Source organism: Pseudoliparis swirei, chromosome 9 (genome assembly GCF_029220125.1).
Source record: "Pseudoliparis swirei isolate HS2019 ecotype Mariana Trench chromosome 9, NWPU_hadal_v1, whole genome shotgun sequence".
Classification (NCBI taxonomy): Eukaryota; Metazoa; Chordata; class Actinopteri; order Perciformes; family Liparidae; genus Pseudoliparis; species Pseudoliparis swirei.
The window spans coordinates 24,586,924-24,614,739 of NC_079396.1; the positions used below are offsets into that span (position 1 = coordinate 24,586,924).

At 43.3% G+C, this 27,816-nt stretch overlaps 2 protein-coding genes across 7 annotated transcripts in view; both read left to right on the top strand.

Moving 5' to 3' along the window:
* Positions 1–12,758, top strand: part of LOC130199422 (zinc finger protein 62 homolog) — a 44,524-nt gene extending 31,766 nt beyond the window's left edge. For 3 of the 6 annotated variants that reach the window (XR_008832823.1, XR_008832820.1, XR_008832824.1), the window contains 5 exons: positions 6,790–6,876; positions 7,089–7,236; positions 7,593–7,726; positions 8,034–8,182; positions 8,283–8,977. Coding sequence is in view for 1 of the 6 variants with exons in the window: in XM_056422910.1 (XP_056278885.1) it covers positions 10,611–12,140 (1,530 nt within the window). In the remaining 5 variants the exon portion in view is untranslated. The other 3 variants (XR_008832822.1, XR_008832821.1, XM_056422910.1) reach the window with 3 other exon arrangements.
* LOC130200137 (cilia- and flagella-associated protein 251-like) overlaps positions 1–27,816 on the top strand; it is a 281,786-nt gene that overhangs the window by 201,502 nt on the left and 52,468 nt on the right. The gene's annotated exons all lie outside the window — the stretch shown is intronic.

The following is a 27,816-nucleotide window of genomic DNA, read 5'->3' on the forward strand; positions in this document are numbered from 1 at the left end:
TAAAACGATGGACACTACTCGCACTAAGCGGCCGCCATCTTGGCGACGTAGCGGAAGAGGAGGAGCCCTTTCGCCAGCTTTTCATTTTATTTCTAAAACAATGGCGGACAGCACAAGCGGTAGACCACGAAGCTACAGACCGTAAATGTAAGTATCAGCGGTAGTTACACATTGTACTGGTCTTAAAGACATGAGTATTTGGTGGAGTTAACGATGTATATGATATATGATAGTTAGCATACCTAGGTAGCATTAGATGCCATTGGATCTGCATGGCAGTTATGATACGCTAGCTGGCTAATCCACCATCCGGTCCTCTTGCCAGTCCGACGAAGGCGCACTTTTATCGGACACTTTTCGCTTGACGAGCGGGGGCACTTGGCGGGCTCCAGGCGCTTGCTCCAGCGGCATGTCCGACGACAGATGGCTATGTCAGTCATCGGACAGTGTTAAACAACGTTAACCAATCGAAATAGCAATTTTAATTATGGATTAACAATGGATATGATCAGTTTAATAACGGGTTAACATGACACCGCGAGCGTTTGCCCACACGCCGCCCGATAATTAATACCGTTACGATAGCTATCTAAGCTTGTCCTTCTAGAAATAATTGTAGCTTTCAATCATCGTTGTGTGTTTTTTTAATGTCGTGTATGTATTAATTTAAATGTAATCGTGGTCTGGGACAGAGCACTGAATAATATCCTATTTCTGTTTCCTGCCCCAGAGACGTTTCCTGGAGGTGCTGGTGCTGGTCCTCTGCTGCCCTCCCGACATCTGCATCTGGCTCCAATGACCTCTGGCACCTCACATCCACCTCCAGGGCCTTTAAGAAGATGGACCGCCATCGCGTCTTCAGTATCGAGGACCTCTGCACAACACAGCTGGCCTTTGACAGGCAGCAGTTGTAGCAGGTGGACAGGCTGCCTGAAGGGGGGTCATGAGGCAGATGGGTTGGGACAGGCAGGGGGAGCCACCATCCCCAAGGATACAGTATCCTGGTGGAGGGGATGACTGCTCATAGAAGATGGGGCTGTTATTCAGGACCCTGGCATCATGCTCTGAGTCTGGGTCGCCCACACACACTTCTATGAATTTGCACTTATTATCACAGATGGCCTGCAGCTGGATGGAATGAAAAAGCTTCCTGTTAAAATAGCAGGCAGCATCCTCCGCTGGGGGCTTCACTCTGACGTGGCAGCCATCAATAGCCCCCACCACTCTGCTGAAGGCTGCCCACCCAGCTAGACGGGTGAAGCGGGCAGGGGAAGGGAAGATTATATTAATATGCAAGTCATTTTATCAATAAAATGTTGCCATTGAGGTTTTGTATTCTTTTATTGCGTTTTCTGATTTATATTAGAATTGATGCATGTTTGTAACAATAATTAATATGCCTGTGTTCAATTGCTCATTGATTCCTGTATCAGGGTGAACTTCACTACGACAGAGATGTGTATAAAAGTACAGTCAGTCAAAGTAGGCCTATTACTGTGAATTCAAGCAGATGATGCCTATCATTTCAGTGGATAATTCTTAAAACTAATTGGAATCTAGGGACAAACATGTACAGATTTGTCATGTTTTATTTCCATATGGTGTGTATGTGGATTGCAAAGAAGAAGGCTACTTCTGACAAAGATAATTGAGAATTTAGCATACCTAGCGAGGAGAATTTAATTGCAACTACTACATGAAGCTATGCTGTGAAGGTAAGGCAAAATCACACAATTAAATTTACATATACCATCTCGACTTCAGCCAGAAGGCGGAGGCTCCTGCCGCGATTGTGGAGGTATCGCAGTTTCCACATGGGGTGGAGAAAGGTAAACAAGGGACAACAAGACGGCAAGAAGTGCTTCATTCTGTCAGTTTAAGGGTTAGGGTATCGCAAGCAGATTTGCATACGTCACTCCCGGCTTAATTTCGCGGGTGCCGTGAACAGATTTGCGTCCGTCACTTCCGCCAAGTGGTGAACGTAAGTGTTCCATTTGAGACGGCACTTCATCAGCGACGCAGTGCACTGCAATGCAGTGCACTGAATTGTAGTGCACTGCATTGCAGTGTACTTCGTAAAGTGTGCGGTAGTAGACACAGCCTTTGTTTCTTTGTCACTTTAACCTGATGGAACCAGTTCTGGAGGAAGTATTCACATCATGTACTGATAGGCCGTAAGGTGAACACTGTTTTCGTTTCAACCCGCTCCACAGTCGCGCATCTACACAATCGTTAGCTCATAAAAAGAACGAGTTGTGCTAACCTACCAAAAAAAAGTCCGTCGCTGAATTTGCCTTCGATTCTCGATGCGACTATGTTTTATGCCGAACTAGTTTCTCCAGAGCGTCATCGGATCTTGGTCGCCAGTGGTGGCACGGTTCGACACGTGATCGGTCTTCACCAATGAGGTAGCTGCTTTTTGTCAACAGAATGGCAAGATGGCGGCTCCCGTGGTTGGATTCAACTTTGGCGATAAAGAAGAAAACACCCTTAAAAGTGGGCTAAATGGATTCTAAATAGTGCTGTATACATAGCCGCGTCCAATATGAACAATGAGGCAAATATACGATCATGTTATGCTTATGTTAAGTCATTTAGATCAAGTTTGACATACCTGGGAATACACCTTACTGACGATCTAACATGGACTGTGAACACCCAGCACACACTGAAGAAATCAAGGCAAAGACTGTACTTCCTACCTCAGTAGGAAGTACAGTCTTTTGGCAGTAATTGTACTTATACCAATGACCATTTGTTCGTTCGTTCATTCATTCATTTGTCCACAAATGAAAACAACACTGATGAACAATAGAAACAATCTTTATGAAAAATATGACTGATATATAAAACTGTACAAAACTACAAAATAAATAACATTAAGGACGCTTAGTCCTCACTGTCAGTGTCAGGACAGTTGTGTTCCAGTTGCTCGGTGTCTTTGGTGTTGGCACAATTACAGCAACGACATAAGTCTGTGCAACACAATCCTGCAGAAAAACAGGAACATCTTCCTGTCTCACAGGCACCTTTGCAGCCGCAGTGTATGACATGCAAAACACTGTCGGGCCGGATTTCTGGTCATCCAGGTGATGTGCAAGGTCCCATCCTCTGTTTGCCAACCATATCCAGCAGGTGATGTAGCACTTATTTTTTGTTTGCGACAGGACCTCATTATTGCAGCCTGGTAGTTTGCCCTTTTGCAGTGCTGTTGGAGGGCATCAGTAGTTGGGGGAATGCATATTTCTGGCAAGGCTGATGATGCCATACAGAAAGCCTTGTACCTAGCTTCATTTACATTATCGGCAGCTGGCTGATCATATAAGTGGCACACATACTGGCAAAGAAGTGCAAATGTTGACTGCTCCAAGTTAAAGTGAGTACCTACACTTTTAAAAGCCTTTAGGTACTCATTTTTCTCACATGCAACAGAAAATGTCTTTTTTTCCCCCTTTGCCATAAAAGGCACTTGTGGAGTCACACCCAGAGAATGTGTGAATTCCGATCAAGGCTGAACACACACTGGTTCCGAGAGCTGATGACACCTTGGTAATGTCAATGATACGTGTCCTGTTGCCAGTCCCTGTGAAAACATATGAACTGCATGGGAAATCTGTCTGCACACTTACAGCAATGACTGCCACATCAGCGTCAGAGCTCTTGATGATGACAGCTTTACGCTCCCGTGCAGCATGTTGTGCATGTAAAAACACCCTTGTGTCACATTCTTCATGATCACACTGCAGGTCTTCAACAACACGATCAGACTGTACACCCTCCTTAACAGTCACACAGTGACATTGGTTTGTATGTGCTATGTACAAGCAGAGGTTTTTGCCCACTGTTGTAAGGTCTGCATTTTTCCATGCAACATACAGGAATTCGGCAAGTGCTTCCTTATTTGTTCCTTCTGAGAGAAACTTTTTCCATTGGGTTGGGGTCCTCTGATCCGGGCCAAAGATTTGCATGCGTTGTGACCAGTGGCGGCTGGTGACATTTTTTGGGGGGGGGTTGCAGTTGGGCGACGCGGTTTAAATAGCACTCAGCAATGAGAAGAAAAGAGGTTTTGAGTAGAATATTGTAAAAAACAAAGCTTTATTTCAAGAACACACCGTGCTCAACACTGTCCAACAACAACTATCAACACACTGTGACTTTGGGCATGAGAGGTTCAGAGCAGCTTTAAGGAACATTGGGTTGGGTTTCAGAGGTTTACAAAATAAAAGAGTTTCACCCTCACATGAAAGAGGTTCAGAGCAGAATAGAGTCAGAGAGAGATCACATGTTACATTGGGTGACAGAGTAGACCCACTACTGAAAAGAGAAGTAGCCCTCCTCTCTTTAAAGTGGTCAAACTTCTCAATAACTCTCTGGTTAAAGTCAATCATGTCTAACCAGCCTGTTTCCATTATTCTGGAGGGAATGCGTCTGTTTTTCAGAACTTCTTCGTTGTGTTTTCGATGCCAGTTCGGTCTCCTTCTGCTGCTCTGCAAACAGGGTTAGCTTCACGATTCGTGCTTTACATTTGTCTGAAGCTCTTTAGATCCCTCACCCCGTTGTAGTCCAGAGAGTTTCAGTCCCAGGACTTTGGAACAACAGACAGGGGAAACTAAACAGCGCATTACTCACTGAGCCTCCAGCTAACAGCTCCGTTAGCAGCCTGCTCCCGTAGCTCCGTGGAGCTCTCTGGCTGAGGGAACTTACCGGTCTCTGATTTGCCGAATAGTCCAGTCACGTGAAGTAAGAAACGATGTCATTGGCCAGGGCGCACATTTTTGCGCCCCAAGATTCACGTTTCATCCGCCAATGAGAAGCCGTCCTTGCCGAAACTACCGTGAAATGTTTGCTCGCTGCCGCGCACACACACAGGAAAAACGAGAGTAATTTTTCCAGAGTTAATATTTTTTTCCTCTAAAAGAGTAATTTTTATTCAGTTCAGAGTGTAATTATTTCCGATGACCACTAGAATGGGAGTAAAAAAACAGAGTAAATCGTATTGGAGTAATATTAAGAACACGCCCACTAATGTTTGTTAAGTTTCGTTTCTGCCGGAATTTTCTAATCCCGCAGTGCAAGGTCGAGGTGAGTGGCAGCGGTAGACGGCAGTGAGCCAGGTAAGTCTGCAAAGTACGACATATCGATTTTAATAGTGTAGCGACCCTGTGAAGTGGCTGGCAATCAGTGTGGCACCGTGCATGCTGCTCGAGGGGGCGGGCCTGTGATTGGCGGAGTAGAGGGGAGGCGGGGTTAACCTGTCGGAAAAGGGGAGTTACGGGTGGTTGACGGGAACCGTTGTTGTTGACGTTCGAGCTGCTGAGCTGAGAGGAGCACGCTGTCTGTGTTGGTGGATGCCCAATAAAGGAGGAGTAATAACGTCGTCCCGTCTCCATGACATCAGTGCCATAACGTCCGAGATGTTACAATAGGATAAAATGTCATCAGAATTTTTTGTTAGCTTATTTGAAAAGTAAAGCCTGTGAGTTACATGATAGCTCGCGAATTTGTGGGTTAGGGTCATTTTCTCACGTTGTTCGGTTAGCAAGCACATGTGTTTTACTCTAAATTGAATGGTGTACAATTCAGTTGTCCCCAAACTCCGGCCCGCCTCCACATTTGGCCCGGCCCCTGAACAATACCAGAGACGCGTTCCGATTTATTATTTTTTTTCACCTGGCCCGCTGCCGTTGAGATTGCAGTGAGACTCGGAGAAAATGTGAAGTGGTGCTCTTCGCAATAGAACATCTTTGATGGGACGTGTCGCGTCTCGGCCAATCAGCGTTCAGATGTCCACAGCGTTTGGGAAGTTAGGTTAGCTTGAATGTTAGCCCGCTACATTTACTGCTGTCACGCTGCACGGTGTATCGATACTAACAGAGTACCCGTAGGTTAAAAACAATGTGATTTAGCATATTTTTAGTATCGATACTTCATTAAAAGAGCACACGATCAGTGCGCACGCGCTGCCCCGCTCCGTTAAATGATGTCTGCATGCTCACGGCGAGTGGCGTTTTATTTAACTTGCTGTCCGGTTAGTTAGCATGTGGTATTTTAATTCACCTGCTTCCAAGTTAGTAATGATGTCTGTTTTGTTAGACCTGCTATTTGGTTAGCAAACACATGTGTTTTACTCTGAATTGAGTCCTGTACATTGACCGTTTTCGCTCTGCTGTTCGATTAGCAAGCTTGAGTGTTTTACTTCTATTTTGATCTGCAGTTTGGTTCGCAGGTATATACTTCTACTGACATTCCTTCAGGGCCAGTGTGTTGGACTAGCATCATACAAACCTTATAGACATGTCATTTACGTAACTTGTTGCTGCTATAGAGTTGGCCATTATTTTGTTCACCCGATTTACTTAACCCTTGTTGCCTTGGTCATTTTGACGATTCAATATTTAACCCTCCTGTCGCCTTCGGGTCAATTTGACCTGATTCAATGTTTAATGTCGGTGTTCTTTCGGGAGTCAACAAACAAACATAAAGTACCTCACACTTAAACTTGGAAAACAATATTAATTCTAATAATTTTCTGGAGATTTTAATAGCTGGGGTCATATTGACCTCAAGGGTAAAATATGTTAGTAAATATAAAGGTAACAGGAGGGTGAAACATTGAATCGGGTCAAATTGACCCGAAGGCAACACAAGGGTTAATCAGAGCAGCATAGACAACATGTGTACAATACAAATGGAATAAGTCAAGGTGGACAATGGATTATAAATGTTAATGAATGACTTTGTAAATAGATGTGCAAAAGCTAATAAAAATAACCTTTTCATGTCATGTAGGATGCAGGCTGTTCGAGTGAAATACAGAGATCAACAAAAATACCTGTTTTGAGGGCCAAGTTACCTACACATTGTTTTTGGAAAGTGGTGAGTGGAAAACCTAATGAATTTCAGTGTAACACAGTAAACATCCTGAAGCTGTCAGTTTGGGGGCATGGTGCAAATATTAATGAACTATTACTCAGGAGAATATATACCTTAACTGTTGAGGTTTATATTGCTTAATTTATTAAATGTCTCTTGTTCTGGAGTTTATATTAAATTTGAAGTGCATTTCTTTTTTTTTTAAATGTTCACAGCTTCCAAGAAGTTCAGCATCCCAACCTTGGACAAAGAGTCGTTGATGACACAAAGACTGAGGTTGATGAAGAGGTCTTTGATTTCCTTATGAAAAAACAAAACCTGGTGTGCTCGAGATTTGTCTCGCACAAGGTCCAAATCTAGATGGTAAGTTTCTTCGTGTCATTCATTTTTTCTTTTTTAATGAGCAGGGTAGTGTAGAGTGGATAGTGAAAGGGAGAGAGATTGGGGGAATGATGATCAGTGCATTGGGCATTGCCAACATGGACCATGTGCTTAACCACGTAGCCACTGAGCACACCAGTGTCATTCATTCTTTGAGTCTTGGCGAGCCTAACATGTTCTATTTATGACAAGCAGATAAATCTGCTGAATTGTTAGTTCATTATAGTTCCAATAATCTTTGTTTGTGTGATATTTTTTTGGTAGTTACTGTAATACTTTTGGCAATTGTATGGTTTTAGTGTTAATCACACCAGCTGAATGTTTACATGGTTTGACAGATTGCCTGAGTTCCCCTGCAAGCAGCTCCTTTACCAGCTCCAGTGGGGATATTGAAGGGGACTCTGATGACACCGTAATATTGCAGTGCAGTCCTGCCACAAGACAGAGAGCTGAAAACACCTCTCTTGCCAAAGTAAGCAATGCCGATTGCACTACACGCTTTCAGAAAGTTTACATTTTAAACAATTAATCGATTTGTTGTTTGGTCAATAAAATGTCAGTTTCCCAAACCGCAAGATGACGTCCTCAAATGTCTGGTTTTGTCCACAAACCAAAGGGATATTGAGTCCATTGTCATAAAGGAACAAAGAAACCAGAAATATTAACATTTAAGAAGCTGAAATCTTAAAAGCTTTTTTTTTCTTTAAAAAAACCCTCCTCAAACCGATTATTCGATTATCAAAATAGTTGATTAATTTTTGTTTGATTAATTGTTGCAGCTCTACATCGAAGTCTTGTAGGATGGGACAGTGACATGTCGTCCATTTTGATCCTTGTGCACCTGCTGCCGCCGTCACCTCTTGGCCGCAAGAGACCAGGAAAGCTCTCCGCCAGACAAGCCAGTGAGAATCTTGCGAAGTTCATCAAGGTAAGGCTGCCATACAGGAAACATCACGAGCTATATCACACCACATTCTTTTGTTGTTTAAAAAAAAAGATGTTTTCTCAAAGTTTTTCTTCTGTCACAGACAGGGACCAGCATCCAGGGGCATCTCGATGGAATCGCAGACAGCCTTCAACCATACCTGCTTGCAGTGGGAACTCAGAGGAATGTGATTCACAAGTACTTCATTGTCATTGACAAACATCTAATATCTTGTAAGTCATCTGGCTCTTCTGCTTGTTTTGATGAGCTTTTCAAAGCTCACTTTGTCTTTGGCACTTCGTACAACCACGATCTCGTCAATGTGTACAACTTCCTTCAGACAACCATTTATGAAATCGATATTGATACAACCAAGGTGAATCCTAGAGTTGCAGAGTTGAGGGCTCGGATGCTGCGTTGAGTAGATTTTTGTCCTTTTCTGAGGTATTCTGAAATGTTTTGTTTCATTTGTAAGAACTCCCAGACAAATGCTAATTTAGTTGTATGTGTTAAAATTCATTGTGACATGCCAGTTTTTCATAAGATCCACCATGCTGTTGTGAAGGATGAGACATTGTTTTTTGTTACTTTTGCACTTCAAACGGTGTGTCTCAACGAGCATTTTAATACATTTCAAGTTTTGTACACAACAGACGGACCTCATATTGTGTTTGTCAATGATCTTTTCTGTCACAAAGCATTCGATTTACAGGTGTCTTGCAGTCATCATGACTCCAGTTTTTATATTGTGCCATACTGTTTCCTGTGAACACTTAATAAAGTAAAGGTGTCAGTTAAGGTATTGGGTTCTGATCTATTTATTTCACCTTTTTAACATTTTTGCAGTGTATAATGACTGAGTGTAAAAAGTTATATAGCGAGTAAAATTCTGTTCTATTCATAATAAAGTTAAACTCTTTAGAGTAACATTCACTTCATAATAAATTCTATTTGTACCATTTATAATTTTGATTTCTGTATTGAGTAAAATTCAGTTCTATACAGAGTAAAACTAGGATAGAGTTATTTCTATGTTATGCTAAATGGAGTGAATTATCATCAGGTAGAGTAAAATTCAGTTCTATACAGAGTAAAACTAGGGTAGAGTTGTTTCTATTTTATGCTACATGGAGTGAATTATCAGGTAGAGTAAAATTCAGTTCTATACAGAGTAAAACTAGGGTAGAGTTGTTTCTATTTTATGCTACATGGAGTGAATTATCAGGTAGAGTAAAATTCAGTTCTATACAGAGTAAACCTAGGGTAGAGTTGTTTCTATTTTATGCTAAATGGAGTGAATTATCATCAGGTAGAGTAAAATTCTTGCACTAAATAGAGTAAATTTAACTGAAAGTTTAACTGTTATAAGAGTAACTTTTACTCTATTTAGACTGGGACCAAATGTTGTATTTTTTAGAGTAAAATTTTATTCAATTTGAGTAAAATTTACTCAGCCAATTTTACTGTGCACGTTTGGCCGGCGCCCCGAAAATGGGGAGGGGCTTCTCTTAGTGATGAGTGGCGATATATTATTTATGTCACATTTAACTTAAGTGGTTGTTGACAGGGGCTTACGGTCTCCCACACACATTTAGTGCGTCAACACGGTATATTTGCTATTTAAATGATTTGGTATATAATGTTTTTTACAGTATATATTATATATATTTCTTTTTTTTCATCTCCAAATTTTAAGAGGGGCGGCGCCCTCTATGGACGCACCGCCACTGATACATAATGAATTATGTAAAAAGGGGGATTGATGATATAAAACTGAATTATTGAAAGGACGATTGTGTTCAAGCTCCTGCAAATTCAGAATAACATCACATAGCAGGTGGAATATGTGTCTGATAATAAATATTATGACTCAAAGCTAGGTACTCGCCTCACACAAACGCAACACACACTTGTTATCACGGTGTTACAATGAGAGAGGGGGACGAGGGCCCCCTCCTGTGAGAAAGGGGTGTGGGGGGGTGCAGCAGATCCGAGGTCAGGATGACTTCACATGGAGGCCCGAACATGGAAAGGGAGGCCGAGTTGTTTTGGGTTTTCAACTCGTGCCGACCGGAGAGGACTCCGCTGTGATTGCTATCGCATCGAACTTGTATTTGACGCGTGATCAGAGAATAAATTCTCCCGTTGGAAAGGAGAGAACGAGAGAAGGTCGTACTTTACCACACCTCCAATTTTGATAGACGCTAACACTACACCTCAGAGGTACATGAACGTTTTACTGTACGACACCTCAGAGGTACATATTGTACTTTCAGATGATTTCACTTTCGAGTTTATTTTTTCATGTTCTCCCTCAAAACCCTGACCTCATTCATTGATAAACCTATTGAATATTAGAGTTCAATATGAGATTCTTAAGATGTATAAATGTATGTTATTATTCTCCACAGACGTCCAGCGGCTGTTGGTGATGAAACAAGAGGTTCCCCCTGAACAGCAGGACTGGAGCTCCAGTCTGGACCAGGAAGACCCAGAGCCTCCAGAACCTCCACACATTAAAGAGGAACAGGAGAACCCAGAGCCTCCAAACATTAAAGAGGAGCAGGAGGACCCAGAGCCTCCAAACATTAAAGAGGAGCAGGAGGACCCAGAGCCTCCAAACATTAAAGAGGAGCAGGAGGACCCAGAGCCTCCACACATTAAAGTGGAGCAGGAGGACCAGGAGGACCCAGAGCCTCCACACATGAAAGAGGAGCAGGAGGACCCAGAGCCTCCACACATTAAAGAGGAGCAGGATGAACTCATGATCAGTCAGGAGGGAGAGCAGCTTCAAAAGCTGGAGGAGGCTGGAATCAAGTTCTCATTCACCCCTGTAAAGAGTCAATATGATGATGAGGAAGCGCAGCTCTCAAAGTCCATAAAAACTGACAAAAGAGAGGCAGAACATTTGAAAACAGAAGCAGACGGAGAGGAAGTCAGATCGACATCAGATTCAGATAGTCCTTTACAACCAACTGCTGATGAGACGTCACAATCTTCTGAATGTGAGACTGATAACAGTGACGATTGGAAGGAGACTCGGGAATCTCAGTCACGTTTAAACCCTTTGGAAAACAATGAAGTCCCTGTAGGTGACATGGACTGTGGTACTGGAAACGCATCAATTAGCTCTTCTCAATATGCTGGAAGCTTTGGCCAAAAGAGACATCCGAAGAGACACTCTGGAGCCAAAACAGGAGTGACCAGTTCTTCAGTTTGTGGTAAAACATTCAGACAAGTGCAACCTCTGATACAACACTCAACTGTTCACACAGGGGAGAAACTATTAAGTTGTTCAGTTTTTGGTATAACATTCAGCCGAGCATGCTATCTGATACAACACTCAACTGTTCATACAGAAGAGAAACTATTCAGTTGTTCAGTTTGTGGTAAAACATTCAGCCGAGCACGCAATCTGAAACTACATTCAACTGTTCATACAGAAGAGAAACTATTCAGTTGTTCAGTTTGTGGTAAAACATTCAGCCGGGCACGCGATCTAAAACAACATTCAACTGTTCATGCTGGAGAGAAACTATTCAGTTGTTCAGTTTGTGGTAAAACATTCAGCCGGGCACGCGATCTAAAACGACACTCATCTGGTCATACTGGAGAGAAACTATTCAGTTGTTCAGTTTGTGGTAAAACATTCAATCAAGCACGCTATCTGAAACGACACTCAGCTGTTCATACTGAAGAGAAACTATTCAGTTGTTCAGTTTGCGGTAAAACATTCAGTCATGCAGGCAATCTAAAACAACACTCAGCTGTTCATACAGGAGAGAAACTATTCAGTTGTTCAGTTTGCGGTAAAACATTCAGACAAGCAAGCGATCTAAAACGACACTCAGCTGTTCATACAGGAGAGAAACTATTCAGTTGTTCAGTTTGTGGTAAAACATTCAGACAAGCAGGCCATCTAAAACGACACTCAGCTGTTCATACTGGAAAAACAAATTAGCGTTCAGTTTTCTATAAAAGATTCCCTCTTCTTTGATTTAAAAAGAAATCACAATTGCATTGTTGAGATCATCAGAAATAAATGAGACGTTGTTGATGTTGATGTTAGCAGAGTTGATGTTCATGATAAGGTTGAAGACGTTTTCTTGCTTGTGTTGCTGCAAGTCTTGAACCTATATATGATATATAAATAAACATCTATATTTCTTTATATAAACCTATATTTATATTTATTAAAATATATAGAGATTTATTTAAAAACAAATTTATTTATATATACACTACCGTTCAAAAGTTTGGGATCACCCAGACAATTTTGTGTCTTCCATGAAAAATCACACTTTTATTTATCAAATGAATATAAAATATAGTCAAGACATTGACAAGGTTAGAAATAATGATTAATTTTGTTCTACAAACTTCAAGCTCAAAGGAAGGCCAGTTGTATAGCTTATATCACCAGCATAACTGTTTTCAGCTGTGCTAACATAATTGCACGGGTTTTCTAATCAGATATTAGTCTTCTAAGGCGATTAGCAAACACAATGTACCATTAGAACACTGGAGTGATCGTTGATGGAAATGGGCCTCTATACACCTATGGAGATATTTCATTAGAAACCAGACACTTCCACCTTGAATAGTCATTTACCACATTTTTTTAATTTATTTTTTTATAATGGTTTATTTAATAAGGGACAGTGCACATTGATAAAAACTTTGCAGTAAATGTGCCAGAGTTAGCCAAGAGGCTATTTTTCATCTGTAGTCCCAATGTTGCTGATGTTAAGAACAAACCTAAAAACATAAGATTACAAATACAATCTACAGATAAAGCAAATAAAATAAGGGAGAACAATGTTAAAATGGACAGAATAAAAACATAATGTCAGAGATACAACGTAAAAGCTTACAGACTAAATGTGACATATAACTGCAAACAGGTGAACGACAAGAGAAGACACGCAGGTGGAGCAAACGGCCGACCAGCAAGTCAAGACATACAGAGACCGGACAACAGACAGACAACAACTGACAGACAGAAAAAATGAAAGTCCAACCTGGGCAGATGGAGGAGGGAGGAGCCGTTACAGTCTAGTGCTGACAGAGCTGGGTAGTAATGTACCATTTCTTTGTTTCTGCTTTAAAAGAGTTGAATGATTGTAGCTCTCTGATAGATACTGGAATGTAGTTCCAGTCAACTGCTGCTTGTACTGAGAAAGCAGCATGACTGAAAGCACTTTTCCTGAGAGGGACGATACAATCCCCTCTCGCTGCTCCTCTTGTGAGCCGATATCCAGTTCGTGGTGACAAATTGTTTGAGAGGAGGAGAGGTCAATCCATGTATGATTTTGTACATCAGACAGACGTGCACATATTTAATCAAGTTATCCCAACTAAGCAAGTTGTATTTTTTTAGTATAGGACAATGATGTGACAGAACTTTTTTTATCAAGAGTTTTGAGCGTCCGCTTGTATAATGACTGTAATGGTTTGAGCGTAGTGGCACTAGCATGTGACCAGGTTGTTAAACAGTAGGTCATGTGAAATAACCATTGAATGCATGAATGTTTTAGCTGCCTCTGTTGACATGTAGTTGCGCGAGAATCGGAAATTGGATAGATTGTATTTTACCCGATTACAAACTTTTTCACCTGTGATTTGAAAGACAGATTTGAATCAAAAGTACTCCCAGGTACTTGTATTCAGATACAACCTTTAGCCTCCCCAGATACAAAAACATCCGGTTCTACACTATCAGAGTTTCTTTTAGTAAAAAACATACACACAGTTTTGGATATATTGAGTTGTAAACAACATTGCGTTAACCAAGTAGTCACATTAGCCATGGATGTAGTGAGTTCTTTGCTACATCTCCCAAATTGCTGCCATGCAAATAAATGACAGTGTCATCAGCATACATTTGAATATTGGAATGAGGACAAACTGATGGCAGATCATTAATATATAAGGAAAATAATAATGGGCCCAGGACAGATCCTTGTGGGACACCTGTGGACAAGCGGAGGGCAGCGGATTGATGTTTTGAATTTGGACAGACTGTGACCTATTTAGCAAATATGATTCCATCCATTTAAGTGTACCTGAGGAGAAGTTGTAACTGTGCAATTTAGACAAAAGAATACTATGATTTACAGTGTCAAATGCCTTCTTGAGATCAAGATACACAACTCCAACAACACCCCCTTTGTCCAGTAGAATTTTGATTTTTCAGTGAAGAAACAGGTGGCGTCTCAGTGGAATAATTGGCTCTAAAGCCGAATTGCATTGGATGAAGGGCAAAGGACTGTTTTCAAATGGCAGATCATTTGCTCAGCTACCAACTTTTCTGCAACCTTTGATATTGTAGGCAGGATACTGATTGGTCTGTAATTAGAGGTAGAAAGGCGATCTCCTTCTTTGAATACTGGAATAACAGCAGCCGACTTCCAAACACTGGGAAACATGTTTTGAGAGATTGAGAGGTTGATGATATTGCTGATGGGATTTATTAGCGTTTTGGTAAGAGTTTTGAGCATAACGGCATCCATACCAAATGTATCTTTAGTTTTGGATGGTTTAAGAGAACTGATTATTCTTGTGACGTCTGAATGAATGACATTTCTTATGATGAAAGTTGGCTCCAATGTATTTACTGTACAGACAGGTCTAATCTCAGGGGAAAAACATTTAGCAATGGTAGCAACAGAATCAATGAAATAGTGATTGAAAGCTTTTGCTATTTCAACTGGATTATTTGACAGTTTACCATTAATGTTAAGTTCTTGCAGCTTCCTTACTTTGTTGGGATGTCCCATTAGCTTGTGTAACTGATCCCAGACCATTTTAGTTTTACCTCTCGCTTTTTCTATTACAGTCAGGAAGAAATCTGCCTTAGCCTTTCTTAATTTCATTACCACTCTGTTCCTTAGCATAGCAAAATGTTGTCTGTCATGGCTCGATTTATTTTTAATTGCAGTTTTTAAGGCAGAATCCCGTTCTTTCATTATTTTTAAGATATCATCATTCATCCAAGGAACAGAGTGTTTGATATGTTTGTGCCTAAATTTGCAACTGAAATCCTTCATAGTGTTCTCTAATTTATCTGAGAATGTTTTACTGTCTTCCTTGATGTCTATTCCCAACAGTAGATCATCCCAATCAATAAGTTGAAGAGTATGATGAAAGATATCTAGATTTCTTTTGGGGATTCTAAAGGATTCAACCTCCCTGACCAAAGGCCTAAACCGCTTGCTGGTTAGTTTCCTGACTACCAGAGTTAGATTGTGGTCAGAAAGTCCAGTTACCATGTTGAGAGTTTTTAGAACTCTATCAGGCCTATTACTAAATATTAAATCAATTTGGGTCCTGGAAGAATTGGTTAGTCTTGTGGGCCCACTGACCACCTGAACAAGGTCAAAGTCATCAGTTATCCTTTTAAGATTCTTTCTAGATGATTTTTCCTCCCAGTTTATGTTAAAATCACCCATAATAATGACCTCTTTACTAAAATTACATTCTTTTAAAAGTTTCTCAAATTCCTCATAGAAACTGTTTTTGGAAGAGGGAGGCCGATAAATTACAATAAGCGAAAAAGACATTTGTGGTGATAAAATAATATGAAGACCTATACATTCCAAGTCTTTACAGACAGACCACTGGATTTCATGACACTGGATATGATCTCTCACATAGATCATGACACCACCACCCTTAGATCCTACCCTATCTCTCCTGTACATGTTGTAACCTGGCACGGTTATTGCTGCTGATGGAGCATTTTTATGGAGCCAGGTCTCAGATAGACAAAGAAAGTCTAAATTGGAATCAAGCAAAAGATGATGGACTTGATCACTTTTAGATTGAATACTTCTTATGTTTAGATGCCCACCTAGGAGACCTTTTGGCTTAACTGTAGGATCCCACACTGTTCTTGAATGATTGACAGTTGTGAAGACAGCCCACTTCCTGTTCTTTGAGATCGCGGGATTTAGCAGTTTCTTATTTACGTTTTGGGTGATCGTTCCAATTCCACGTTGACTACCTGAGCAGATGTCATCATTAGTCGGAGCAAGCCGTGGCTCAGTCAGTGCAGTGGCCGCCTCGTTTGCCGAAGATGTCGAATCACACGGATCCGACAAACCCGCGGTGCTGTCTGCCGTCACGTTAGCCTCCAGGCTCGGCTCCAGTGCTGGTAGTCCCCCCAAGGCAAGCTTTCAGTCGCTCCTCCGCTCCCGGCTCCCAGAACGCCGTCCATCACCTCCCAGCCGTCCGCGAGTCACCCAGACATCGATCGCCGCCACACCAACTCTTCCACCCGACTCTCCGCGCCCGGCACTGTCGCCCCCGGCCTCCGACGTAGCCCCCGGACAGCAAGAGCACGCAGACTCAGCAGAGACACAGGTAAAGCCAGCAGGTTCTCTGCTGGCCATGCCTGCCTGTGGGAGGGTGTTGTTGCTCCCATGATCCGCCGTGCTTGAGCCTCCTTCACCCGCCATCACGTTAACTGGGCCTGGGCATTGGTGTATGTCTCCGGATAACAGGAGGCATATTGCCATCATAAACTTGCACGCGTCAACATTCCGTTTGTTTGGTTTAGCTTTGGATTGATCACGGTTGTATTCAGGGCAATGTGCCAAGGTGCTTATCAATATTGCTTTTCCGAAACCAAAATGTTTGTTATACTTTCCAATCGGACCTTGACTTTCTGTTGTCGGTTTTCCATTAAAACTTCCGCTGTGAAAGCAGTAGGAGGTATCAGTTAAACCCGCAAGATTTAGAAATATCACATAGGTGAGCACGGCTGCTGAAACACCGACATTTTTTCTCTGTCAAGCACTGTCTCTGTTCATAAATTGGAGTTATTATTTTAGCTGAACAATGTAGAGAGTGTATTTCTGATTAATTTAATGTTATCTTTATTGAAAAAACAGTGCTTTTCTTTGAAAAATAAAGTCATTTCTAAGTGATCCCAAACTTTTGAACGGTAGTGTATATATTTAATAGAGATGCACCGATCAGGTTTTTTGGTGTCGATCACCGATCACTGAAATCAGTGTCTGCCGATCCGATAATACCGCTCACTGTGTCGATCGAAGCATTCTATTTATTGTGTAGCATTATTTATGAAATGAATTATTCTTAACATTTGTTTTGTGTTTTAGTATTTAAAATTAAAATACACAATTTAAATTTAGTACATTACACTTGTTTGATTGCCAGTGTAGGGGATTTCAGATATGTATGGAACACATCTGCATCAGTCTTTTCCTGGAACTCTTGGGGAAATCTATATACAGGACTTCAAATAATCAGAAATGTGCTTTTTTAAAATACAAAAGTCTGACCTTTATTTGTATAAACTCTTCCTTGGTACAGTAAAAATGTTTTAATGTGAGCATAATTTAAGCTAAATCTCAGAAACGATCTATAAAGATACAAAATCAGTTCATTGTTTACTTGTATATGTTAGTGTATGATTTGTCGACATCTTATTTTGAAAAACGGATGTTGTTTTACGTGGTTCTTTCCGCTAACTTTGCAAAACCGGATGTTGTCACGTAAATCCTTCCGCTTATCAAAACCCTCGCGCGCTCCTGATCGAATGCGTTTACCGTGAACATCAGTCTATAGGGGCAGACATGTGAGAGTCGGCTGAGTTGACCCAGTGATTCAACTCGGGGGACGGGGACGCCGCTCGGTGCGTGAGGATCCCCTCTGACCTCTGACCTCTGACCTCTGCTGGCCCTCGCCGGGCGCATTGTCTCCGTTGCAGTGCGCGGCGATTGAAACGTCTCTGATAGTTCTTGCAGATTTTATTTCATCTGATCGGACAAGTTTGATTGGCCGTTTTGAGAACAAATATTTATGTATTTTGTTTCTATTATTTCTTTACGTTTCTTTATATTATTTTCTGGGATTTTATTTCTGTTCATTTTTGCTGTTTATTATTGACAATGTGAAACTGTTTAAAGACAAAATACTTGCAACGTCGATATCGCTGCTTCCACAACTTCCGGCTATGGCTCCGGTCAGCTGACCCTGAACTGGCCAATCAGAAGTGCCTCTCTGTGGTAAATCCCGGGTTGTTTTGATAGGGACGCACAGTGCTGAGCGGTTCACACCAGAGAGACCGCGGGGAGACATGACGGTGGAGACCTCCATAAGAGGTGGTATTGTAGAAGTATTACTCCTTCATGATTTAACTATAATATTCTGATGTACCTGGCTTAATGTTTTCATTGTTTTGACTCGTCTTTATCTATTATCATCTATTTTTGTATTGTGTCTTTATGTAAAGCCTCAATGTACCTTATTTACATGCTTAAAGTTAAGTTTATGATAATAAACACATTATTATAAACACAGTATTTTTGACACAGCTGAAGCTGAAGTTTTGTGATGGTCTAAAAATAATAATAAAATACTCTGCTTTAAATGGTAATTTGTGTCTCAAATGTTTATCCATGAATTAAAAAAGCCATAATGTTTAAAAATGCAAATATTTGTTTTTCTTCAAAGACTACAAAACAAAGTGATGTCATCCGGATCACAAGATGTCTCTGAGCTCCCTGAAGTGTTTCCTCGGTGGTTTGTGGTTTTCACATCATGCACATGAAGCTCAAACAATCCAAGGGATTGAACCAAAAGCAAAACCCATTTAGAAATGGAGGGTGGCTTTAATATAATAATAATAATAATAAAAATCTACATGATTTTTGTGCTTTTTTGTTCCAAAAATGTTCTTGCTCAAAGTTATCCACAATAATTTGTCTGAAAAGAAAGTGCTCACTCTGAGAAACAGATTATAACAGGATTACATCTATAATCCTCAATCTGTAAATGCTGCACGGCACTCGGATTATTATCAGACCAGGAAAAGATGAGAAGCTGTCCGAGTTTTAATTAATTTACACGTCTCTTTGGTAGTTCAGTTTTTGAGGCCATGTCTGACTTCTATAATTCAATTCAATTTAGTTTATTTGTTTAGCCCATTTTCACAAATTAAAATGTTCCCTCAGAGGGCTTTACAATCTGTACACAGACATCCCTGACCTTTGACCTCACATCGGATCAGGAAAAACTCCCAAAAAACTTTCATAGGAAAAAAAGGGAAGAAACCTTCAGGAGAGCAACAGAGGAGGATCCCTCTCCAGGATGGACAGAACAATAGATGTCATGTGACCAGAAGGAATCATGACACACAAATTAAAACACAGTAACAACACAATCAATGAATCTGACAGAGTGTATGAATAGTTGGTAGTAGGCATGTACCACGATCCAGAGTGTGTGTGTGTAAGTAAGTGTGTGTAGGTAAGTGTAGAGGTAAGTGTGTGTAAGTGAGTGTAGAGGTATGTGTGTATGTGTGAGTAGATGTAAGTGCATGTAGGTGTGTGTAGATGTAAGTGTGTGTAGATGTAAATGCGTATGTGTGTGTAGATATAAGTGTGTATAGGTAAGTGTAGAGGTAAGTGTGTGTATGTGTGTGTAGAGGTAAGTGTAAGTGTGTGTATGTGTGAAGATGTTAGTGTGTATGTGTGTGTAGATGTGTGTGTGTGTGTGGGGGGGTGTCTAGGTGTGTGTGTGTGTGTGTGTGTGTGTGTGTGTGTGTGTGTGTGTGTGTGAGAGAGAGAGAGCTCTTCCTCAACCCAGTGGGCGGGTTCTGGCGCCCCCTCCTGGATGATACTGGACAATAGATTTGAAAGTGATAACCAGAAATAAGGTGCTTTCAGCAGAGCGTCTGCTGCAGTGGCGTTAGGCCTATTTTAGGGGGGCTTCAGACAGCCAGCATTACAGCCAATGAGGTGAGTTCCCCCTTCAAGGTACAATCCAGCCTATCAGGGTGTTGGCACTAGGACCTTGGGGAGTCTGCCGCGCTGGCTTTCTCCCTGGATGACAGCCAATGAGGTGAGCTCAAAGTAAGTGATGCACGGAGTGAACAGTAAGTCCAGGTAGTTACAGAATGTGGCTCTACATACATACACTACCGTTCAAAAGTTTGGGATCGCTTAGAAATGACTTTATTTTTCAAAGAGAAGCACTGTTTTTTCAATAAAGATAACATTAATCAAAAATACACACTATACACACTATACATTGTTAATGTGGTAAATGACTATTCAAGGTGGAAACGTCTGGTTTCTAATGAAATATCTCCATAGGTGTATAGAGGCCCATTTCCATCAACTATCACTCCAGTGTTCTAATGGTACATTGTGTTTGCTAATCGCCTTAGAAGACTAATATCTGATTAGAAAACCCTTGTGCAATTATGTTAGCAGAGCTGAAAACAGTTATGCTGGTGATATAAGCGATACAACTGGCCTTCCTTTGAGCTTGAAGTTTGTAGAACAAAATTAATATTTCAAATATTAATCATTATTTCTAACCTTGTCAATATCTTGACTACATTTTATATTCATTTGATAAATAAAAGTGTGATTTTTCATGGAAGACACGAAATTGTCTGGGTGATCCCAAACTTTTGAACGGTAGTGTACATACAAATAATATATATATATATATATATATATATATATATATAATATAATATATCAGTAGTTGTTAACAGGTTTTACCTGCTTAAATTTAGGTTAACTTGAAGCAAATCAAAGGGAAACATAGAAACTGTCTCCATTGAGCGAGTGTGAATGAGCGAATTAGAAATACAATAAAAAACTATCGACATCTCTCTATTCTTTGCATTAATATATACTATTATTATATTTTTTCCATTGACTGTTATATTTGACACTGAACTAGTTCATCTTTATCTCACTGATGGAGTCCAAATGAGCATAAAATATCACCATGACCCTGACATGCTGTCTCCTGTGTTATCATCCACTGAATGAAGCAAAGCGACAGAGCAACATCACTTTCTGATTAGCGCCCATTCTGAGTGAGCGCTGGGCAGCCACGCCCCCTTTCTGAGTGAGCACTGGGCAGCCACGCCCCTTTTCTGAGTGAGCACTGGGACGCCCCGCCCCCTTTCTGAGTGAGCGCTGCGCTGAAGATGCTTGAGAGATTTCGACACGTCACATCAAAGATGTTTTATTGCCAAGATCACAACATCACCTTTCCTCCTTGTCTCACTCCAATCTCAGAAACGCTGGCCGTTTTGTTGTTGTTGTTGTTGTTGTTTTGTCGCTCAATGTCGACTTGTTCTATTTTTAGAACGCGCCTTGCGGGCGACTCAGTGGTCCCCGCGGGTCGACCAGGTGGTCAAGGGGCCCGTGTCGGCCGCCTCTGCTCTAGAGCCTCCACACTGAGCACAACTGCAGATTCCATCAGGACGAGATCAGCGGCTCAGTTATTTCTCCCGTAGTCCATGGTGCGGACCGACACGTTCTGGCCCGAAACAAGTTCTTGACCGATGTTCGTTCGTCCTCACACTGAGATAATCCGGATGGAAGAGTCTTGGGCGGGCCTCGCTCCTCGCCGCCTCATCCGCGATGGCGGCTTCACTCCGCAAGCCGCCGTGCCTCCTCCGCGGCCTCCCCGCCGCCCGAGACCCGGGGCAGGCCCGGGTTCGTAGTCTGACGGGACAGAGGAGGTCCGTTGTATTCGGGCGGACCCGAGGAGGCCTCCGCGGACCCCGGGCTTCTGGGTAAGATTCAAGATTCAAGATTCAAGATGTTTTATTTGTCACATACACACACAGGGTGTGCAGTGAAATGAAAGTGGCAATGCTCAGCAGGAATGTGCAAGGGCAACAAGTACACACTATTTACAAATAAAAAACAACACAATATTTACAGTAAGTGTGTGTGTGTGTGTGTGTGTGTGTGCCTAAGAGGGGCAGTTGTGTGGGTCTATGGGGGTCCTGGTGAGGTCGGAGTTCACAATCCTGATGGCCTGAGGAAAGAAACTCCGTCTCAGTCTCTCTGTTCTTGCAGCGTGACTACGGAGGCGCCTGCCTGACCGCAGCAGCTGAAACAGTCTGTTGTTGGGGTGGTGAGGATCCTTCATGATCCTGCCGGCTCTGGTTCTGCACCTCCTGGTGTACAAGTCCTGCAGGGTGGGAGTGTAGTTCAATAGTGCGCTCAGCCGAGCACTACTCTCTGCAGAGCCTTCCTGTCCTGAGCGGAGCAGTTGCCAAACCAGGCAGTGATGCTTCCTGTCAGGACGCCCTCTACAGCTCCAGAGTAGAAGGACTGAAGGATCCTCTGGGAAACTTTAAATTTCCTCATCTGCCTGAGGTGGTAGAGGCGCTGCCTTGCTTTTCTCACCAGAGTGTCTGTGTTTGTTGACCATGTCAGATCCTCGGTGATGTGGACTCCCAGGTATTTATACCGCTCACCCTCTCCACAGTAGTCCCGTTAATCCCCAGTGGTGAGTACGTCCTCTGTTGTTGTACCCTCCTGAAGTCCACAATCAGCTCCTTAGTTTGGTGACATTCATGATGAGGCTGTTGTCCTGGCACCAGAGTGACAGATCAGCAACTTCCTCCAGGTAGGCCTTCTCGCGTTGTCGGAGATCAGGCCCACCACCACTGTGTCATCCGCAAACTTGATGATGGTGTTGAGCTGAACCTGGCCACACAGTCATGTGTACAGGGAGTACAGTAGGGGCTGAGGACGCAACCCTGGGGATCCTGTGTTCAGGGTGAGGATTTGAGGTGTGTCTGCCCACCCTGACCACCTGTGGCCTGGCGGTCAGGAAGTCCAGGATCCAAGCACACAGGGGTGTTCAGTCCCAGCTCAATCAGCTTGCCGCCAGTCTGGAGGGACTATGGTGTTGAAAGCTGAACTATAATCAATGAACAGCAGTCTCACATAGCATCCCCCTCTGGCTGTCCAGTTGTGAGAGTGTGGTGTGCAGTACCTGGGAGACAGCATCATCCGTGGATCTGTTTGGGCGATAAGCAAACTGCAGCGGGTCCATGGAGGAAGGAAGGAGGAAGGCGCAGATGTAGTTCTCTATCAGCCTCTCAAAGCATTTCATGACCACCGAGGTGAGGGCCACCGTCGGTAGTCATTCATACATGCTGGAGAAGCATTCTTGGGCACAGGGACAATAGTGGATCTCTTGAAGCAGGCGGGGACCACGGACTCAGCCAGGGAGAGGTTGAATATTGTGGTGAACACTGGAGCCAGCTGGTTAGCACAGGTCTTCAGTACTCGCCCAGATATGCCATCTGGACCTGCAGCTTTCCTGGTGTTCACCCTCAACAGAGCCCTCCTCACACTGTGCTCGGTCACAGAGTGTGTGTGTTCATCCCCAGCGGTAGAACTCACCTCGCTACGCTTAACGGTGTTGTTGTTTGGCGAGCTAGCGCTGTTGTTGCTAGCCTCAAACCGTGCATAAAATGAGTTCAGGTCGTCCGCTAGGGATGCGCGGCACTCACCATTGCGCGAGGTCTGCTCTGTAGTTTGTGATAGTCCGTAGCCCCTGCCATAGGCGCCTGGTGTCGCGCTGCTCCATCTGTGATTCCACTCTGTCTCGTACCTCCTTTTGGCGTCCTTCACCGCCCTCCTCAGTCCATAGACCGCTGCCTTGTACTGCCCATGTTGCGGATACAAGACCGGAGTTATAGGCAGCAATGGGCGTTCACAGCTTCACGGATGGATCTATCAACCCCACGGCTTTTGGTTAGGAAAGACCCTAACTTTACCGTGGGGACGATGGTGTCCGGCTATGTTGCTATGAGGCTCATTGCTACTTCCATAAACTCGCTGACGTCACTGGAACTGGATTGGATCATGTCCCAGTCGGCGACGCAGAGCGCCCTGTAGCTCAGCCTCTGATTGGTCAGACCACCGCATTCGTTCCTCGTCACTACCGCTTCCACGCGATCCTTTGTTTATACTCCGGAAGCAGAAAATGGCGGCATGGTCTGATTTGCGAACGGAGGAGAGAGACAGCCTTGTAGCCTCTCTTGAATGGTATAGCAGTGGTCCAACGTTCTTTCCCTCTGGTAGCACACGTAATGTGCTGGTGAAAGTTCGGCATGACTTTTTTTAGGTTTGCCCTGTTAAAGTCCCCAGCCACCACCACAGCCGCGTCGGGATACTTGTTCTGATGCCGACATAACACATCATGTAGGTCCGATAGTGCTACGTCGGTGTCCGCTTGTGGTGGAATGTAGACGGCTGTGGTGATGACCGAGCTGAACTCCCGGGAAGGTAGAATGGACGGCATGAGATCGTCAGATGTTCCAGGTTGACGGAGCAGGAAGAAAGAGTCTTAATGTTCTTGGGGTCGCACCATGTTGTTAGTCATGAAGCAAACCCTCCACCCTTAGATTTACCAGACTCTTCCGTTCTGTCTGCACGGAAAACAGAGAAGGACTCGGTTGGGCATATGACTCGATCCGGCACCAGCGGGTCAGCCATGTTCCGTCAGACAAAAGATGTTACAATCCCGCATGTCCCGTTGGAATCTGATCCTTGCCTAACATCATCCATCTTATTTTCCAGAGACTGGGCGTTAGCAAGAAGGATGCTGGGCAGAGGTGGACGGGCTTGAACTCTCAGTCTGTTCCGCTCCGTTTCCCTCGATGTTTTCGCTCGTCTCCCGTAGTAGCGGCTCCACTGCTGTTGTCGTGGTTCGCCGCGATCTCTGCCGCCACGCTGGATCGATGGAAAAAGTGGACAAAACCCTTGTTTTGCAAAGTTTATGTCCAAAAGTGTGCTGTCGTATGTTGTTAGTGCCGATGTGTTTGTGCCAAAGAAAATATTAAAAATAAACACAAAAACTAAAAGAGCGCACAATCTCCGCGGAGCTACCTCGACGGCGACTGGACACAGCCGCGCCATCTTTCAGAGAGAGGCCGGTTGTAGTCGCAGCGGGCAGCCGGGAGCGGCTGAGGCGGGGCCGAGCTGATGACATCTGTGGATGACGAGACAGGAAGTTGTGTCTTCAATGTTTTACCCTCCTTTTTTTTGGGGGGGGGGGGTCTTTTTTTTTACAGTTTCAGTAAAAAGGGGGAGTCTCACCTGCAGGATCGCGTGTTGTCGCACACGGCCGGGGTCCCGGCGTCCCGCAGGGACTGCGCTTTGTCCTGGGGGTTGTTGTTGTTGTTGTTGTTGTTGTTGTTCCTGCCTTTATGGCCGTAGCGAGACCTGTCGTCCCCCTGATGTTGGGCCTGCTCCTCCCACTGCCACATTTCGGACTCCCTGTTAAAAGAAATAGACACATTTAAACCTGCAGGTCAGTGTTTCAGTCCGGGAATGCATCTTCTTCATGTTTTAAAGCTCCAAGTGATGGAAAGTGAGAACATTAATACAACATTGAGGTATTTGTGCTCCACTCTGGAACTGCTCCCGTGAGAAGATGCACATTCATGCAAGCAGGCGGTGCCGTGGTCGTCCGGCCAATCGCCTCACACCGGACAACTCATCCAAAGTGCTTTAAACTTCTCTGGACTCCTCCGGTTGTATAGAAGTCTCAGAGAAAAGGAGGTCATGCTCTCAATCTCTAGTTTCAAGTCTTCTTCCATACCGCGTGATGTTAATTGAATAGATGATGGTTCTTTTAGAGAAAACTCGATCATAAAGCGGTGTATGCATTAGGGCGGGGCTACCTCGTGATTGACAGGTACCTGGGAGTTGTTTTCTTCTTTCAACTTTAACCCTTTCACAGTGTGTTTTCAGTTCACCAACGTTAACCGAAACCTTTTTGATTGCCTAAAATGTCTTTTTTTCAGCCTCCAGGCTCTGCCCACTTCACAAACCAATTGCTCCAAAAACAGTAAGAGCATCTTGTTAGAGCTCCGGGATGCTCAACATGTATTTGGCTGAGGATCAATGACCATAAGCATAACTTTATAGTTTCTCCACAGGGCGCCTTTCATGATGTGAAGTGAAGGACTTCTACTGAAAGTAACAGATTATTATTGAAGTTCACCTCTCGTGGTTTTTCCTCTTGTCCTCTCTGATGCAGTCGAGCAAACAGCAGGTGATGAAGGCCACGGACATGAAGAAGATGACGGCCAAGCTCACGATGGACGCCAGCACGGGCCTGCTGAAAACCGTAGTCCTCAAAGGAGACGGCGCTGAGGAGGAGACCGACTGACTCATCCACTGCATTTACTCGCCATGCAACACATTCATTTGACATGCTGCAAAATCTTCGTTCAACAATTCCTCATCGGACTCCTGAGGCTTCGCAGATAGAAGTCACGGGAAACAAAACATAAATTCAGTTATTTAAATGTCTGTCAGTTTCACACCAGACGGCGTCTTTTCATGATGATTCAGCCTGAAACATAATTAGGGTCCTGTTCTCACTTTTTGAGACGAGACACGATTCCTCTCCACCTCCATTTGCGTTAATATCCTCCTTTTAACCCTCACATTTACTAACATATTTTACCCTCAGGGTCAATTTGACCCCAGCAATTAAAACCTCCAGAAAATTATTAGAATTAATATTGTTTCCCAAGTTTAAGTGTGAGGTACTTTATGTTTGTTTGTTGACTACCTAAATAGCCCTTTAAATATATAAAAAAGTTGATATTTCTTATATGTTTGACACAGTGAAAAACAGCCTGGGGTCAAATTGACCCCGAAGAACACCGACATTAAACATTGAATGGGGTCAAATTGACCCTAAAGGTAACAGGAGGGTTAATGAGCTTCGTCCTCAAGCGAGAAATCATTTTTCCTCTCGAATGTGTGTCAGAATTCAGAATAATTCATTATTATTGAGAGCAAAATCCTAGCGTCAGTGTCTTAAGCCCATAGCAACTCTAATGCACACACACATAATGTTTCATATTCATCCAATCTCTTCAGAATTATGAGCAGACAGACGGCTCAGAGGAAGTTTTTCCAGCCGTAATTTTCCCAGTAAAAGCATTTGGAACATTTCATCTGCCCACACACATTCCGGTTACGAAGTGTGTGTGTGTGTATGTGTATTTTTTGGGGGTTCGTTTTTTCTATATTAACTGCTGCTCACGTTTACAGTAGGTGCCCCCCACCCAGTGGGTGCTGTTGGTGTCCATGACACACATCAGCTGCCTCCCCACCAGCGTGTGTTTGGCCGGGCACTGCAGGGAGATGACCGTGCCCACCGTGGTGCCGTTGCCCTGGATGATCCTCTGGGTGCCCAGGGCAGCACGGGGTGCACTGAGCCTGGGTCTGGCCTGGGAGAGGGAGAGAGAGGCAGAGAGAGAGGGAGAGAGAGAGAGAGGGAATCAGAAACGTGGGCCGTGGTTGAACTGCAGTGTCGCAGCTGTTGTGGATCTTCACGAGTCATCAAAAGTTCAGCCAAAGTTTGAACACATGCATAATTCACGAGTCTTCAAAAGAAAGTGTGTCGTCACGGAGACGATCAGACAGCTCGAGATTCAAGCGACGGAGGAGAAGGATGGGCCGCAGACGAGGATCAGAGGGGGCGGGTCGCTCTGCGTCAACGTGAGAGCATCGCTTCATCGTGACGCGAGCGGCTGGAGAGAGAAGACACGCGGTGACGTCACGTCGGTGATTTACAACACGGACTGGGAAGGATCATGTGACCAGGACCAGGACCGGTCCAAAACTTTACTGAAGAGAAAAGACCTGCAGCCAGGGCTTCAAGGAGAACAATGGAAAGAAGGAAAACAATGCACGTGAGAGATTTTTGAATGTTCTTCTTTTAAATTAAGGAAACATGTGTGGTGCACCTGGATCACCACAATATTTATTCATGCATTTATTTATTTATTTATACTTAAGTAATTTTAA